We start from the raw sequence: 16483 nt of genomic DNA on the forward strand, positions 1-16483 counted from the left end.
GGAACTTCAAGACTTCTTGCCTGATGGGCTCTGTGGCTCTCCAAGTCTGTTTTACAAAGCATTTCTAATTAACTACAAATATTTTTCTTTTTGTTTTAATCTTGTTAAGGTCCTCCATTTGAAGCATGTATCTAGCAAGTATTGACTGGAATTCTCGTACATGTTCTGGATTCCATGTGTGAACTGATTTACAACTTATAGATAGGCTATGAGATGGGCACAGGGTGCTAATGTCAAGAGACAAATTCCTTGAGAGTCAGTCAGTATCTTTTATGTTCAACTCCTAAAGATGCCTGATATTTGGAAGGAACTGAGATGAGACCACTTGCACATAAGAACCACAAAGAAGAGGGAGAACTTGAAGATGTATCAACTTTCAAATACATTACACTTTCAGAGAATTCTATGAAATCTGAGTTAGGACACACACACACACACACACACACACACACACACACACACACACCTACAAGGTTAAGTTCTAAAGTGCCCATTGTTTCTACCAGGGAGACTTTAAGGGAGTAATGGTAGTGAAGAAAGACTCCAGGCCTCATACTATCTCTGAGAAATTTTTTGTATTAATACCATAATGTGTGACTACCAAGACTGTTAACAGAAATAACAGGTATGGACCTTCACTGGAATTTATGTTTATGACTTTTCTGTTGTTCTGCTTATGTATGCTTTAATGCAACAATTGGAAGCCACAACATTGATTTAGTACTCACAGAATAACGATGGATTTCCTTCTATACTTTAACTTCAAGAAGCGAAGCCTGGTCACTGCACAGAGTTGCTGCCACCAGAGAGCCATGCCCCCTTTTGTCTTACTCATCTCATTAAGTAAAGAGACAAATTGCTCCCCATCAAGTCTCCCTGGGCCTCTTGTCCCTCCAGCTTGTACATCTTCTGTCTCACCAATATCTACAAAACAAAAGCAAGCAATCTCTAAATCTTAAATTTTTCTCTGAAAGCATTTTTTTTTTTGATTCAGAGAATTTTTTTTGAAGTCCTCTTATGGAAAACAGGAATCCCAAGATAAAACAAAAATGGGTCAATATGACTTTGACAGTTGACACCGTTTCAAATGATGTCTCTCAAAAAGGATACTATGGAATAGAACAGCACAGAGAATGCTCGTCATTATATCATGAAACAGCAGAGATGACCTACAAGAGTTGGAACAGCGTTTTCCATTTATATTAAGTCCCGGAGGAGAGAAAAGTATAAGTTGCTTGAGGAGAATCTCTTGGGGTGATCCCTGCTAGAGGGCACGAAGCAGCTTGTTGGGTAACAAAATGTTCTAAATTGTGCTTTCCATACCTGTTTTGGGGCAACCAACCGAGGACGAACTCAACAGAAAAAAAGCAGCAGATGGGCAATTCCCATTATATAAATTACAATTTGATAACAAGATAATAACATTGATCTAGGAAACTCAACGGTTTCCTTAACAAACCTTGATAATAGAAAGAAAACCCACAAGGGTCTATTTTGGCCTTTGTTTTTGTTACAACATCTATTTACGCAACTTAAGTGCAAATGTGTACTGAAATATTGGAAATATATTTTAAAATTTATGCTCGTCTTTTTGAGAAAGGGCCTTGCTTTTTAATACAGGTTGGCCTTGAGCTCAGGATGCTGCTGCCTCAGTCTCCCAAGAGCTAAAGTTAGAGGTGTGTACCACCATGCCCAGCTAAAGATGCTTTGTGAATAATATCTGCTCCCCAATGAGACAGGTCATTCTTTGAACAGATGACTGGAGCTAGAGTGTGGCACAAAAGAGAATGGGAAGTGGAGATGAGTACTACTGTCAGGCCATCAACATTGCAGCTAAGACCAGGTGACACCCATGGCTCTGTCAGGGGAACAGATTGTATTCCAAATACACGCTTCTCTTCCTATCTGCCCTGCAAGAAACTCAGAACCAGAGAGATTGGGTATTGAAGTGATCATATCAAGGACTCATCAAGGCAAATAGCACTAAATGTACTTAATTTCTGGAGGAACTCAAAACCATGTTAAACCCGACAGATGTGAAATATTGGGAGGAAGTAGCCTTAAGCATTGGTAGAGTTCTAAGAGGAGAAGCAGCCTCTCTATGCTCTGCTGTATTGACTCCAACTTATTTTCAAGGCAGCCTAGGTAGATTTTAGTTAAGGAAATCAAAGGAAATTCATCTTTAAAAACTATTTTCCTCTAACTATATCCATTACTGACTTTACTTTTTAATGTTCTTTTTATGCCCCAAGATAAAGACAGATTTATTCCTTTTGTTGCTGTTGTTATTGTTGTTTTTGTTTGTTTATTTTTACACTCCAGACTTCCCCTCCAGGTCCACTCCCCAACTGTTCCACATCCCACACCTCCTCCATTACCCCTACCCCAGTCACCACAAGTATTTTCCCTAACCCACCCAGCTCACTAGACCTCTAAACTTCCTGGGGCCTCCAGTCTCTTGAGGGTTAGGTATATCTTCTCTAACTGAACCCAGACCTGGGAGTCCTCTGCTGTGTATGTGCTGGAGGCCTCATCTCAGCTGGTGTATGCTGCCTTGTTGGTGATCAAAATGACCCTGAGATTCCACCTTACACAGTCAGAATGGCTAAGATCAAAATCTCAGGTGACAACACACGTTGGTGAGGCTGTGGAGAAAGAGGAACACTCCTTCATTGCTGGTGGGATTGCAAACTGGTACAAGCCCTCTGGAAATCAATTTGGAGGTTCCTCAGGAAATTGGAAATAGACCTACCTAAAGACCCAGAAATACCACTCTTGGGAATATAACCAAAAGATGCCCCACCATGCCACAGCGGCACATGTTCCACTATGTTCATAGCGGCCTTATTTGTGATAGCCAGAAGCTGGAAACAACCCAGATGTCTCGTGACAGAAGAATGGATGCAGAAAATGTGGTTCAGCTACAGAATGGAATACTACTCAGCTATTAAGAAAAAGGATATCCTGAGTTTTGCAGGCAAATGGACGGAACTAGAAAATATCCTGAGTGAGGTAACTCAGACCCTAAAGGACATGTATGGTATGCACTCACTAATACGTGGATATTAGACAAAAATGTACAGAATACCCAAGATACAGACGACAGAACTCAAAAAGGTCAACAAGATAAAGGGCCCAAGTAAGAATGCCTCACTCAGTCCCACTTGGGAGGGAGAAGAAAGCAACCACAGGGGGGAGGAGGTAGGGGCAGGGGAGGGGAAAGTGGATAGGGGTGGATGGAGAAGGGAACATGATCTGGTGTTGAGTGGGGGAAAAGGACTGAAGCCCTGAGGGCCAGCAGAAAGAATAGAAATAGGTGACCTCAGGAGGAAGGAGGTTGGGAGGATACTCTAGTATGTACCAGAGACCTGGCAAGTGAGAGACCCTCGGCCTTAAAGGGGAGAACCTAGATGAAATGCCTGACAGTGGGGAGAGGAAACTTGTAGAGCCCACCTCCAGCAGAAAGTTAGGGCATCAAGTGAGGGATGGGGTTGCTATCCCACAGTCAAATCTCTGACCCATACTTCTTCCTATCTGACAGAAATGCAGGGATGGAAATGGAGAAGAGCATGAGGAAAAGAAGGTCCAGCAACAGGCCCAAAATAAGATCCAGTTCAAGGGGAGGCCCCAAGACCTGAGACCATTACTGAAGCTATGGGGTGTTCACAAAAAGGGACCCTACCATGACTGCCCTCCAAAAGACCCACCAAGTAGCTGAAAGAATCAGATGCAGATATGTGCTCCTAACCAATGAACAAAAGGTGCTGACCCCTCTGATTGAATTAGGGAAAAGCTGGAAGAAGCTGAGGAGGAGGCCACCCTGTAGAAGGATCAGCAGTCTTAATTAACCTGGAGCCCCCAAGATCTCTTATACACTTTTTAATGTCTTAAATGCCTTTTATTAGAAATTTAATTGTACTGAAGCTGGAGAAATAGCTTCGTAGTTATGTGTGGATACTGCTCTTCTTGAGGACCTAATTTTGTTTTCCAATATCCATGTTGGTGGCTCAGAACTGCCTAAAACTCCAGCTCTAGAGTATCCAATGACTCTGCCTTCCATGGATACACACACACACACGCGCGCACACACAAATGCACACACATACATACACACATACACACACATACACAAATGCACATACACACAAATGCACGCACACACACAAATGCACACAATTGAAAATAAAAGAAATACCTTTAAAATTATTCCTATATATATGCACTATATGCACAGAGTTTAAATGTATCATTTAAAAAATGGAAGTTTCAGAGCAAGCATTTTGAGGGCACAGTATCAAGAATGTAGTACACATTAACACTTGAAAAATTATTGGCTGGGATCTAATAGAACATCTCAGGTGAGGCACTTCTATGGCAGAGATGGTAACTGACAGCAATAGATATCCTCATTTGTACTATATAGATTTCCAAAGGAGGAGGAGGAAGAGGAGGAGGAGAACAAGAACAAGAACAACAAGAAGAAGAAGCACAAGAAGAACAAGAACCAGATCAACCAGAAGAAGAAGAAAAAGAAGAAGAAGAAGAAGAAGAAGAAGAAGAAGAAGAAGAAGAAGAAGAAGAAGAAGAAGAAGAAAAAGAAAAAGAAGAAGAAGAAGAAGAAAAAGAAAAAGAAGAAGAAAAAGAAGAAGAGGAGGAGGAGGAGGAGGAAGAAGAAGCACAAGAAGAACAAGAACCAGATCAACCAGAAGAAGAGGAGAAGGAGGAGGAGAGAAGGAGGAGGAAGAGGAAGAGGAGGAGGAGGAGCATGACTGTTGAGATGAACACAGCATGATGGCTTCCAGCCTTTTTACCTACCTGAATCAATTGCTGATTTTCCTTCCAGTTTCAGAAAGACCTCAGTCAGAGTTGTTACAGAAACGCCATAGTTCTCAATTCCCAGGTCGGGGCATCTCTCGAGATCCCTATAAAGATCTAACAAATAATTTTTTAAATGTAGTCATCAGGGAAATTCAAATTAAAACAGCTGTGACATCCCTCCTCATCCTAGTCAGAAAGGAAATTGTACAATAATAATAAAATAAAAAAAGATAACAACAGATGCTGGCGAAGATGTGGGAGAAGTTGCACTCTTATTTACTGCTGATGTGTTGGTTTAGCAACTATAGAAATGTGAAGATTTCTCAAAAAGGTAACAAGCAAACAAACAATCAAAAACCAACCAAACCAAACACACAAAATAGAACTACCATATGTCTGCTCCTGGGCATATATACCCAGAGGCTTTTCTATTCCATTACAGAAATATCCATACATTTATGCTCATTGCCCTGTGTTCACAATAGATAGGAAAATGGAATAAACTTGTATTTCTATCAACTGATGAATTGACAAAGAAAATGTGGCGCCTGCACACAATAGAATTCTTTTTATTAAGCCATCCCCCCAAAAATTAAATTATGGATATTTCAGGAAAATGGATGGAGCTAGGGCCAGAGAGATGACGTAGCGAGTAAAGGCACTTGCAGCCAAACCAGGTGGCCTTGTTTTACTTCCTGAAACCCATAAGGTTGAAGGGAAGAATCTTTCTACAAATCGTCCTCTGACTGCATTCAACTTGTAGCATGCCTGCACCCCTCCCCAATACACTCTAAATGCGACATGACTATTGAAATAATGTACACAGAGCACTTCTGGCTACCTGAACTAGACCTGTTCAAGACTAGGCCCTTCAATGCTGATTCATGGATGGAAAGGTGCTCAGGAGACCTCACCTTCCCCGAGGTACTACTGGCAGCTAAATGGTTGCGGGACGAGGGACTATCACAGTCTTCAATGGTTAGTAAGCATTGACAGCCAAGGTTCACTCTAACTGGCATTTGGTAGGTTTCAAGGTTATACAATCCTTTTATTTTTATTTATTTTTTTTTTTGGTTCTTTTTTTTGGAGCTGGGGACCGAACCCAGGGCCTTGCGCTTCCTAGGCAAGCGCACTACCACTGAGCTAAATCCCCAACCCCTATACAATCCTTTTAAATGGAATGATTATATTTCAACTAACACTTCCTCATGGTTCGAAATCATATTTATATTTTCAAACAAAGTGTATGTTTGAATTTCCTTGCTTAATAAGTTATCTATCTACCTGTGGTGGTTTGAATGAGAATGCTCCACCCCCAAGAAGTTCATATATTTGAATGCTTAGCCACAAGTGTAAAATTGTCTGGGAAGGATTAGGAAGTGTGTTCTTATTAGAACATTTGTATTTGTTGAGGAAACTTATCCTTGGGGTGGACTTTGATGGTTCAAAAGACCACAACAGGCCCAATCTCTTTCTTTCCCTGCTGCCTTTGAATCAGGGTGCAAAGCTCTCAATTACTGATCCAGCATCATGCAGTCTGCTACATGCTCCCTGCAATGATGGTCATGGATTAACCCTTTGAAGCATTAAACAGGTCTCCAGTTAGACACTTTCTTTTATAAAAGTTGCCATGTGCCACCTTACACAATAGAACGGTAACTAAGACACTGCCTTAGTCACACTTATATATAGCAATTCTTTTTTGTCTTGTTCACTTAATAGGATCTCTTTTAGTTCCTAGTGATCTGGGACAAACGCCCTGAAAACCAAGCAGAATTATTCTCTTTTATACACTGGCCTGACAACAAGGTTGTATTATAAAGTCATGGCCAAAACCAAAACCAACAGACAAAACAAAGAAAGAACAAAACAAACAAATGAAACAAAACACATGATAGGACTTTTAGCCAATGAGTAAAGCCAAGTTTCAAGTCACTACGTTCATTCCAGATTTATAAACCTAGCTTATTGTCAATATACATCAAGGATACTGAAAGCCTATGAGAAGCAAACAAGAGACTTAGAGGTCATTAGGCATTAGGATACAATGTTTCAGCATTTGATGATTTCTAAATGTTTATGAACACTTATGTCTAACTAACTGTGTAATTGTTTTTTACCTTTTCTGGATGTCAGCATATACAGCTGTGACTCCAGGTGCTTATGCACCTACTGATAGGTTCCGTCAAGGTTTTGGTAAACTCCCATTTATTTGGTTAATTATTTGTTTTGTGCTCTTATTTTTCTTACCCATGGCAAGTTGACTTTTATTCTCTGTTGTCTGGTAAGATACATACAACTCAGTTTTCAGAAAGAAAGCAGCAATAAGAGTCAATTAATCCTGTGTTAGGAGGACACTGCTACTGTGGTGTTAGCACCACCACTGTGAGGAAACCTAAAATGGTTCTAGTATTTGATTGAAACAGAGACCAAAGGATTGAACACATTGTCACTTCTGACAGAATGGGGTTGGAGGCTGAATTCATCTTTAAAACAATGACTTTTGCAAATTAACCTCACCCTCTGCTCCTGTTTTCCGTCCCTAAGGTATGACAGTCATTGTGTCAAGCTTTTCTTATTATTATGAGAATTCCAAGTGATGTTTCATCTCAAACCCTTAGTACTTGTGATGGTTTGCATAGGCTTGGCCCAGGGAGTGGCACTGTTAGAAGGTGTGGCGTTGTTGGAGGAAGTGTGTCACTATGGGGGTGGACTTGGAGACCCTCCTCCTAGCTGCCTGAGGATGTTCAGTCTCTTCTTGGCTTCCTTTGGGTGAAGATGTAGAACTCAGCTCCTTCCTCACCATGCCTGGATGCTGCGATGCCACCACGCTCCCACCTCGATAATGGACTGAACCTCTGAACCTGTAAGCCTGCCCCAATTGAATGTTGTCTTTTATATGACTTGCCTTGGTCACGGTGTCTGTTCACAGCAATAAAACCTAAGTACTATACTTCATGCACAGCAATCTGACGCTACATGTTACTCACCATTACTGTGGATTTCATGTTACAGCTCATGGCTAACGGATTACCTGGAAATTTGTTTGTCCTTTCCAGGGGTAATATGTAATTCAGTTTCCCTTCGCTTTCTGCCGACAACTTGGAATCGGGGATGTGCTGTTTGACGAGCGATGTTATTCTTTCGTGCACACACGTTTCACTCAGCTGCAAGCTGTTATTCAAAAATTGAAAGAGGTTGTTTGAAAAATAGTCTCTGGCATCCAAAACTAACCACCAGGGAAGAGCATTTATAAATTTGATATAAAAAAAACCAAGTCATGCAAAGTTGAACGAAATAAAGAGCTAAATCAGTCAATGCAAACTAGGACCTTAGTTAAGAGACAGTATTACTATTCTGGGTTAATGGTAATAATGAGGTTAAATACAGTCTTGTCAGGTTTGGAAAAGTTGTGGGACATTGGAATAACCAAATACGGTCGACATTTAACTTCTTTGCTTGGTTTTTCTCATACTTCCTCTATGGTAGGCCAGGTATCTTCTATTCCAGTCTTCCCCACCCTCTCACCCTTTACCTCCTCCTACTTGCACACAGGTGTGCACACGTGTACACATGTACACACACATTTATACACATATGAATTTTCTTTCAAAATGTATTTTTATTAATTCTTCGCAATTTTCATATGCATATACGATTCCAGTTGTGTCCCCACCCCTGTTCGTTCCTCTTAACTCTTCCCCATCTCTGTGCCAGCCTCCTTTCTTGCAATGATTCCCCCAGGACCACCTTTTCTCCAGCCCAGTTCTCATCTACCCCCACCTCCCCCTAGAAAGCCTACCTTAAGTGATAACCAATCCCCCATTTTTTCTTCAGAAACAAGGAAGATCCTGCACACCTCAGCTTCCCCTGGGAGATGAACACTTTCCTATCTGAAAAGGAAGAAGCAGTGATGGGAGATATGTTTTATTTTAGAGAAATATGAGATACAATGAATTGCCTAAGAGTTCATAAAACTTTAAATACTGCTGTTGGATGCAATCATGGCTCAAAAAAAAAAAAAAACCCAACATAATCTTTGATGATCATGTAAATTATTCATGTGTCAGACACCTCCACAGAATGAGTTACATGAGCATTTTTGATAAGCATAAGCATTCATATGTATTCCAGCTGGTTGTGCACAGATCTGTCAGGTTGATTTATTCAGTCATGGAGTTCAACGCAATGGCATTTATCCTGCAGTTAGTGAGCTAAAGAGGACATTGTGTCACCATGATGCTGTAAACATGAAGGGATAAAGACACCTCAAACCTTTGCCTAAAAGAGCTCCTGGTTATGGCTCATAGCATCTAACAGTACAAAAGCGGCAGCAAAGAAAATAGTTTAAGATTTTCAGACCTAAGTCCTCATCGTGATGCTTAAGGAAGCCAGCAATTACCAGCCAGGATGTCAGCTTCATCCATGAACTGTGTGCTGAGGAGGACCACGCGGTCTGCTTTGCGCTCCTTCAAGAGATTCCACACCCGGTGCCTTGAAAAGGGATCCAGCCCAGCAGTGGGCTCATCCAGGAGGAAAATCTAGAGGAAGAATCAAAGGAAGTAACTTTCACTGACTATGGGAGCAGGGAGCACAGGCTAGGTGTGTACTTATTCCACTGCTCCACCATATTACCTCCATCACAGTGCCCTTTCTGAACGAGAAGGTTGTTTGATGTCCAGATTACTTTTATCAGTGAATCCAGTCTGACTTACCTGAGGGTCTCCTAAAATGGCGATTCCAAATGTCAGCTTTCTCTTCTGTCCACCACTTAGGTTTTGAACAAGAGTATTCTGAATATTTTTCATCTCCAGTGCCAGCAAAACCCTTTGTACCTGCACATGCACAGACACGAACTTTCAAGCCATAACTAAAAGGTCTTTATACCCAGCACCATAAAATATAATGACTTGTAATAAGCAGAGTCTTCTGTTTGGGATTCATAGGACTTTACTCTTACTTGACCTACGACTTGGGGGAAATTGTTTACCTCTTCGTAATTCAATCTTATTTGAGTATGAAGAAATTCCGTTACTTATCTAAGAGTTGCTAAGATTAAAGGAATGTATTTAATGGTCTGGGAGAACATCATGGGTTACATCTTAGAGTTTGCTATTCCCATGTTTTCACAGCCAACCTTAACATATCGATACATGGGTAATTTAATACACCCCAAATCAAAGCAAAAAGGATTAAGCATTTTTACTAAAAATTTAAATTTTATGTTAGTGTAACATGTCATGTACCTCATTATCCACTTCTTGAATCCCTTTTATTTTAGCAAAAAGCCTAAGATTTTCTCTTACAGTGAGGAAGTCAAATTGTACATTGCACTGCGGACAAACTCCAGTGAGCTTGCTGATGCTTTCCAAGTCAGTCATTTCTGAGAGTTTGTTATCATGGATAGTGACCCAACCTATAAATAATGGTTTTAAAAGACATCATCAAGATAGCATAGCATCCTTAATGTAACTTTAAAAACCTTTATCAAATGAAATCAGGCATGTGATCTTCTCTTACTCCTGGCATCATATTTTCCAAATTCTGTCTTAGCATTTCGATCTCACCTGCATCTGAGAATGTGGTACACTCTACATTTTATCATCAAGAAATGAGATCAACCTCTCTGCCTCCCCAGCTATGCACCCCACTTGCTTGGAACAATGGAATAGGAGCCAATGACAAAGAACACAGAGAAGTCGTTTTCTCTTGGCATTGATTCTGTCTGTGGCTCAAATTCGTTTGAACTTCAGCCCTAGAAATTTCCCAGAAAGAGGGATAAGAGAGGAGAGAGAGAGAGAGAGAGAGAGAGAGAGAGAGAGAGAGAGAGAAGAGAGAAAAAAGAGAGGAGAGAGGAGAATGCAGAGGGAGAGGGGAAGTCAAAGGGAGAGGGGGAGGGGAGAGGAGGAAGGGGAGAATAGCTCAGCTAAAGTCTCAGACATGTAGGTAAATCCATTCTAGGCCATAACCTAGAGTGATAACAGTGAAATTGAGAGGACTTACCAGTCATATTTTAAAAGTTGCTAATTTTCGAGATTACTTTATCTATACAGAAAAGCATGATCAATGTATTGAAACTGTTAAAAACTATTAAAAAACTGTTAAAACTATAAAATTTTAAATATTACAAAATACTAAAATTCTGTACATTTCCGTTAATGTTATATGTATATATATTATAAAAGAATAATATAAATTGCATGTCAGTAACTGTTAATTTAATTATCTCTGCCTATACTTAATACTCAGATGTCTAACCAAAGCACAGATGATCCATTTGCCAACTTAGAGGAAAGTCTTTGTTTCCTACCTTTGGTGGGAACACACAGTCCACTAAGGACATTTAATAGCGTTGATTTCCCAGCTCCACTGTGACCAAGGATTGCAGTAATCTGGCCTTTATATACATCCAATGTCAAATCTGGGAGGAAAACAGCATGAAAGTGAAGGTTTAATTTGGGGCCCATCTAGTGCCTATGTATTGATAGTGTGACTAAAATTTATGAAAGTGCACATTCATTCACTTATTAAATCAAAAGTAATACTCTATTTCCACTTTACAAACTTACACAGCATGGCAATATTAGATCAGTTGTGGGGGGTTGAGAGACAGGAGAGTCAACACCCACTTAGAGTCCAGAATTGCTTACTGAGAGAAAAGTTAGCTAACTAAAACCCAATATTTTTCTATCTTAGTTACTTACCTTTCAAAGCTTCTGTGCGCTTAGACCTCTGTATGTATTCTTTTGTAAGATTTCTGATTCTGAGAAAGAGAGCAAGAGAAACATGGTTTAAAGAGCAATGGTTTTCTTTATTATCTAACTCCGAGTCTGGCTGGAATCTTTAGGTGAATTTGGATGGCAAGGACATGAGAGAGAGCATGTGAACTTGACTTAGCTATGGTTAGACAGCAATGGTACTTGGGTCAGTGTTTTAAAAACTGACCAGTACCTGAGCTCACCTGGAAGACAGGCTGCTTCCTTTGGTGTGGGCCAAGGCTTGGACACTGTTCGAGCCACTGTGAGCATTTTTCCTCATCTAAACCAAATGTAGTGATGGGGAAACTAGACAATGATACAACCCAGACAGCTACCATAGCACGGCTGAGTAGGGAGCATACATTTTTACAAATGTTAGAGAAAACATCTGCACAAGGTTCAGAATCTCTTCAAGTCAGCCAGGCAGTATAGAATGGCAAGAAGAGGAAATCCCGTGAACAGTATCAGAAGTGCTAGCCATCCCTGGACTCTAACCATTAAACAGTCAATAAGTATAGCTATTTATTAGAGCTCTGCTTTCTTGTGCTGAAAGAAGAACTACTAACAGTATATATGTTTCGTGTTGCATGTTGAAGAAGTGGTCCATGAAAAGTATCAGATGCTAGTCATTATATGAGGAAGATTATGATCACTAAGAGGGCTGTAAATATTAATAAATTTTTAGTACTGTTGGACACTAAATTCTATATATTGCCATTTAAAATCACGTTAGCTCTGGAAATGTAGCCATGTGATCTGTCTGGTTGTGTTCTGTCAGCTAAATATACATTTAGTGTTTTTGCACCCAACTGACTCTTCTAAAGCAACTCAGGGTTTATGTATATTGGTTAAAATAGGTTTCCCACAGCTTTTTTTCAGTAGATGATAATTAACACTGAGACAAGTAGGCACTGTGCACAGTAAGAAACTTTGGATTACTCAACCGTAAAGGGGTTGGCTTTATCAAACTTCTCCCCTCAAGCAAGGCTTTGGAACCTATGAGGAAGAGGATGCGACAAGACTGTAAGAGGCAGAAATGGTGATAAGGCCAAGGAAACAGAGTCTTCTACACCCTCAGATCTCAACTTGTGTTCATGACCCCTTTGGAGTCACACATGAGATATCCTGCATATCAGATATTTACATTATAATTCATAACAGTAGTAAAATTACAGTTATGAAGTAACAACAAAATAATTTTATGGTTGTGGGCCACCACAACATGAAGAACTATATTAAAGGGTCACAGGATTAGGAAGGTTGAGAACCACTGTTCTAGACACAACAGAGCAGATGAACACATGAATTCCCAGAGAGTGGGACAGAATGGCCAAGCCCTGCACAGGTTCAAACCAGACAAAACTCCAGCATGGAGAAGTGGACATGGGATCCCATTCTAACCAAGAAGCTATTTGTACCTGATACCTGCTAGGAGAGGGACAATTCTTTTTCTCCCATGGAGTGAAACTGAGTATCTCAACCATACTCTAGGACAGGTCAACATTAATGAACTCAGTGGGTTCTTTTGGGGCAGGGGGTTGTTTTATTTTGTTTTGTTTTGGCATTGTTTTTGTTTGGTTGGTTTGGTTTGGTGATGGGAGGGCTGAGAAAGGCAAAGGACATGGAACATGAAGTTAGGTGGGTAGGGCAGGATGTAGGAAGAGTTGGGGAAGGGAAAGAAAATAACCAAAACATAAAGCGTGAAAATAAAAATACTTTAAATGAAAAGAAAGAAAAATTAGGTTCTCACTTCCATTTAAACACTAACACCCTATTCTTTCCCCTCACTTCTCATTCAGTGAGATATCAGAGAGAAGATGAGAGAGACTAGTAGACAAAAACAGTGTCTCAATAGGACTTTCTCTGCCTGAGGTTAAAAATTATCCAAAAGAAAAGCGAGAAGGATATCGATGGGGCAGGCTTCATGTTAAAAATTGAAACTTATGATTAGAAACTGGAAAATACCAACGCTTTCACCTGCCAGGCTCAGGGAACACAGGAGAGCAGGAGATGGAAAGAACATGAAAGGTGAAAGACAGAGAGAGGTGCTGTGAAGTTCTATTCCTGCTCGTGACATGGCTGTCACTAACGAACCTACAGAGCTGTGACTATCTGTGCAAGATCGAGCAAGTAAGGACTCTACAATAATTGGAGGATGGATTCATGAGAGACACTCCTACTTGAGGAGTCATTGGTAGTTGTAGTTGCTAAGAGGGAGTCACTTCTCCTTGGAGGTGATAGGCCACCAGTGGGCAGCCTCACACTATACCAATGCAACTAGGCAGAATTAATTGGCCTCGATGGGATATAATATAATTTCTTCTTTATTTGAACAAAATGCCACCTGTACCACATGAAACACCTGTTTTATTATAACCCAGAATGCAGGTGTGCATGACCTACAGGCACGCTGATCTGATTTCCTGTTCTTCTCCATGCTTTCACTTTCCTCGTCCCCTTTTCCTTGGTCTTCTTTGTAGGAAAGATGGATCCATAAAGAAAGGAATGTTCAGATGAGCGAAGGAAAATGGATGGTGTGACTGATAAGGTGGAGGAGTGAAGCCGTGAGCTGAAGAAAAAGACAAGAAGGGAAGGAAGAGAGAATAGAAGCAGCAAGGGACAGGCAGAGAGGACTTTTGCTGAGTTGTGGCTTCTATTGCCTTAGGTTTGGCACTAACAGCAGCAGGCTAGAGTTTTTAAAAGAATAATGGACAGAGAATGACAGGCAACGTAAGTGAGATCAGGTCAGAGGCCTGTGAAGGACTCAATAGAGGGTCTGCAGGGGTGAGCTACATGTCTGGAGCAAGCTTTAGGCTGAGGATAGCACGGCCTTACAGTCCAACTTCATCCACACTACGTCTGATCTCACCTGATGACTTCCTTCCCATGGAAGTCTGTAGACACAGGTTCAAAAGAGTCATCAGGAAACTCATAGTCCCTTTCATTGTCAAGGACAGTCCGATCTGCTGGATTTTGTCCTGTCCAAAATGAGGACTTCAAGAAAAACAAAGGTGGGTGTCGACGTCCATATTCACCTGTTTAAGCAGAGTAATTTCACATTGGGTCAGCCATTGTCCTAAGTCCCCTCTCCACCTCTAAACATAAACAGAGAAGCATAAATACAAGAAGACACTATCCTGACTGTTTTGACATTGGGAATATTAAAGAAAAATGGAGTTATTTGTACCAAATTAACTACATAAGCAACAAAAATTTGAGCAAAATGAAAAGAAATCATAATGCAAAATTAAAGACTTCTCTGTTCTTGAGCCACCCAAAGTGCAGTTCTAAATATATTTTGAGTTACTATACAGACACCAAAAGGGTGACAATTTAGTAAATTACATATCCAAAAATATTGTGAGTTTACAAAGTCGATTAAACAATTATTAATTACTAAATGAACCTTTTATGGAAGACAACAGAATAACAAAATTATTTGATGGGCTGTGAGGAAGAAGGGGAAGGTGTACAACCCATCAATTTGAAGAAATGAAGGGCAGAAGAAGCTAAGTACTGTAGTCAGAGTAAATCTTGTTTGTCTTTAAGTTCCTCTTGTCGTGTCAACTCGTTTTGGCTAAGAAAAATAAAAATAAAAGGACAGCAGCTGAGCTAGCGATGTGATTATCTGAACATGCCAAATACATAAAAAGGAGTCCTAAAATAATGGAGAAAGTAAAGAAAATTAAATAATTTCTCATTTTTCCAGAATTGCTGAAAATTAAAGTCATAAATTTAAAAGCTTAAGGAACTCTACGTATGAGCATGTACCTACCTACGCATGGGTATGCACACACACACACACACACACACACACACATACACACACACACACACACACACACACACTGACACGTACACACATGTGACACAAATTCATTTCCAAATCGGAAAGCTCAAAAGCAATGAAAGAAAAGAAAAATCATAAAAGATGCTGAAGCAAATTGACATTATAAAAGGAAATAAAGATAAGAGTGAACAAATACTTCCCATCGGGGAACACAGGAGCCAGAAGACAGATGGTGATAGCACACGTTTAAAGGAGGTTAAATTCAGCAAGATTGCACTGTTCAAATAAAAACAAACCTGCCAGCTTAATGCTCTGCATTCATCAAAAATATACCTCCTAAAAATGAATTAAAAAAATAAAGGCTATATATGTATATATCCACATATATCTATATACATATATATATATATATATATACAAACATACATAGCAATACAGAAGTGGGAAGTATTAAAAACATAAAATATTCTTAAGCAAATATATGGAAAGCATATATATCAAATTAGATTTAAATTTATATTTTTAGTTGAGCCTTGAGAAAAATATGAATAGTATCACATGTTGCTCAAGCTTTGGTCAACATCCCAAAGAAAAAAAAACGAAATCCATACTTAATTTGCTTAAGTGAAAGAGAAACTGTTTGCTGAAGATGCCTCTAACATGAAGAGACATAGGAGGTAGTAGATTTTGTCAACTACAACACTTGGTGGGAATTCAAGGAATAAGAAACCTTTAGGGGTTAAAAAAAAAGTAACGCCTTTCTATAATATGGCTCGAGCTGCATATGTAGCAGAGGATGGCCTTGTTGGGCACCAATGAAAGGAGAAACCCTTGGTCCTGCCAAGGCTGGACCTCCCTCCCCTAGTGTAGGGGAAAGTCTGGGGGTGGTTGGGAAGGGGGAACATCCTTATAGAAGAAGGGGAAGGGGATGGGATAGGGGGCTTATGGCCTGGAAACTGGGAAATAAAAAATATCCAATAAAAAAAGGAGAATGAAAGGTTAGCAGTTTTGTGTCATCTGAAATAAGAGTACACTGGGGAAAAAGACTAAAATTTGATCCCCAAACCAGGATTTGTTTTGGCTTAATAATAAAAGCAAAAGCTTCAATCATTAAAGC

At 40.0% G+C, this 16483-nt stretch overlaps 1 protein-coding gene across 11 annotated transcripts in view; it reads right to left on the reverse strand.

Moving 5' to 3' along the window:
* The window catches only part of Abca8a (ATP-binding cassette, subfamily A (ABC1), member 8a), a 69895-nt gene that overhangs the window by 35859 nt on the left and 17553 nt on the right, over positions 1-16483 (reverse strand). For all 11 annotated transcript variants that reach the window (XR_015630686.1, XR_015630687.1, XR_015630684.1 and 8 more), the window contains 10 exon segments: positions 14446-14611; positions 11523-11581; positions 11129-11239; positions 10065-10234; positions 9534-9653; positions 9221-9359; positions 8621-8711; positions 7853-7992; positions 4816-4932; positions 729-924 (listed from right to left, as the gene is read on the reverse strand). Coding sequence is in view for 7 of the 11 variants with exons in the window: in NM_001281824.1 (NP_001268753.1) it covers positions 729-924; positions 4816-4932; positions 7853-7992; positions 8621-8711; positions 9221-9359; positions 9534-9653; positions 10065-10234; positions 11129-11239; positions 11523-11581; positions 14446-14611 (1309 nt within the window). In the remaining 4 variants the exon portion in view is untranslated.

This window comes from Rattus norvegicus, chromosome 10 (genome assembly GCF_021556685.1).
Source record: "Rattus norvegicus strain SHRSP/BbbUtx chromosome 10, alternate assembly SHRSP_T2T, whole genome shotgun sequence".
Lineage (NCBI taxonomy): Eukaryota > Metazoa > Chordata > Mammalia > Rodentia > Muridae > Rattus > Rattus norvegicus.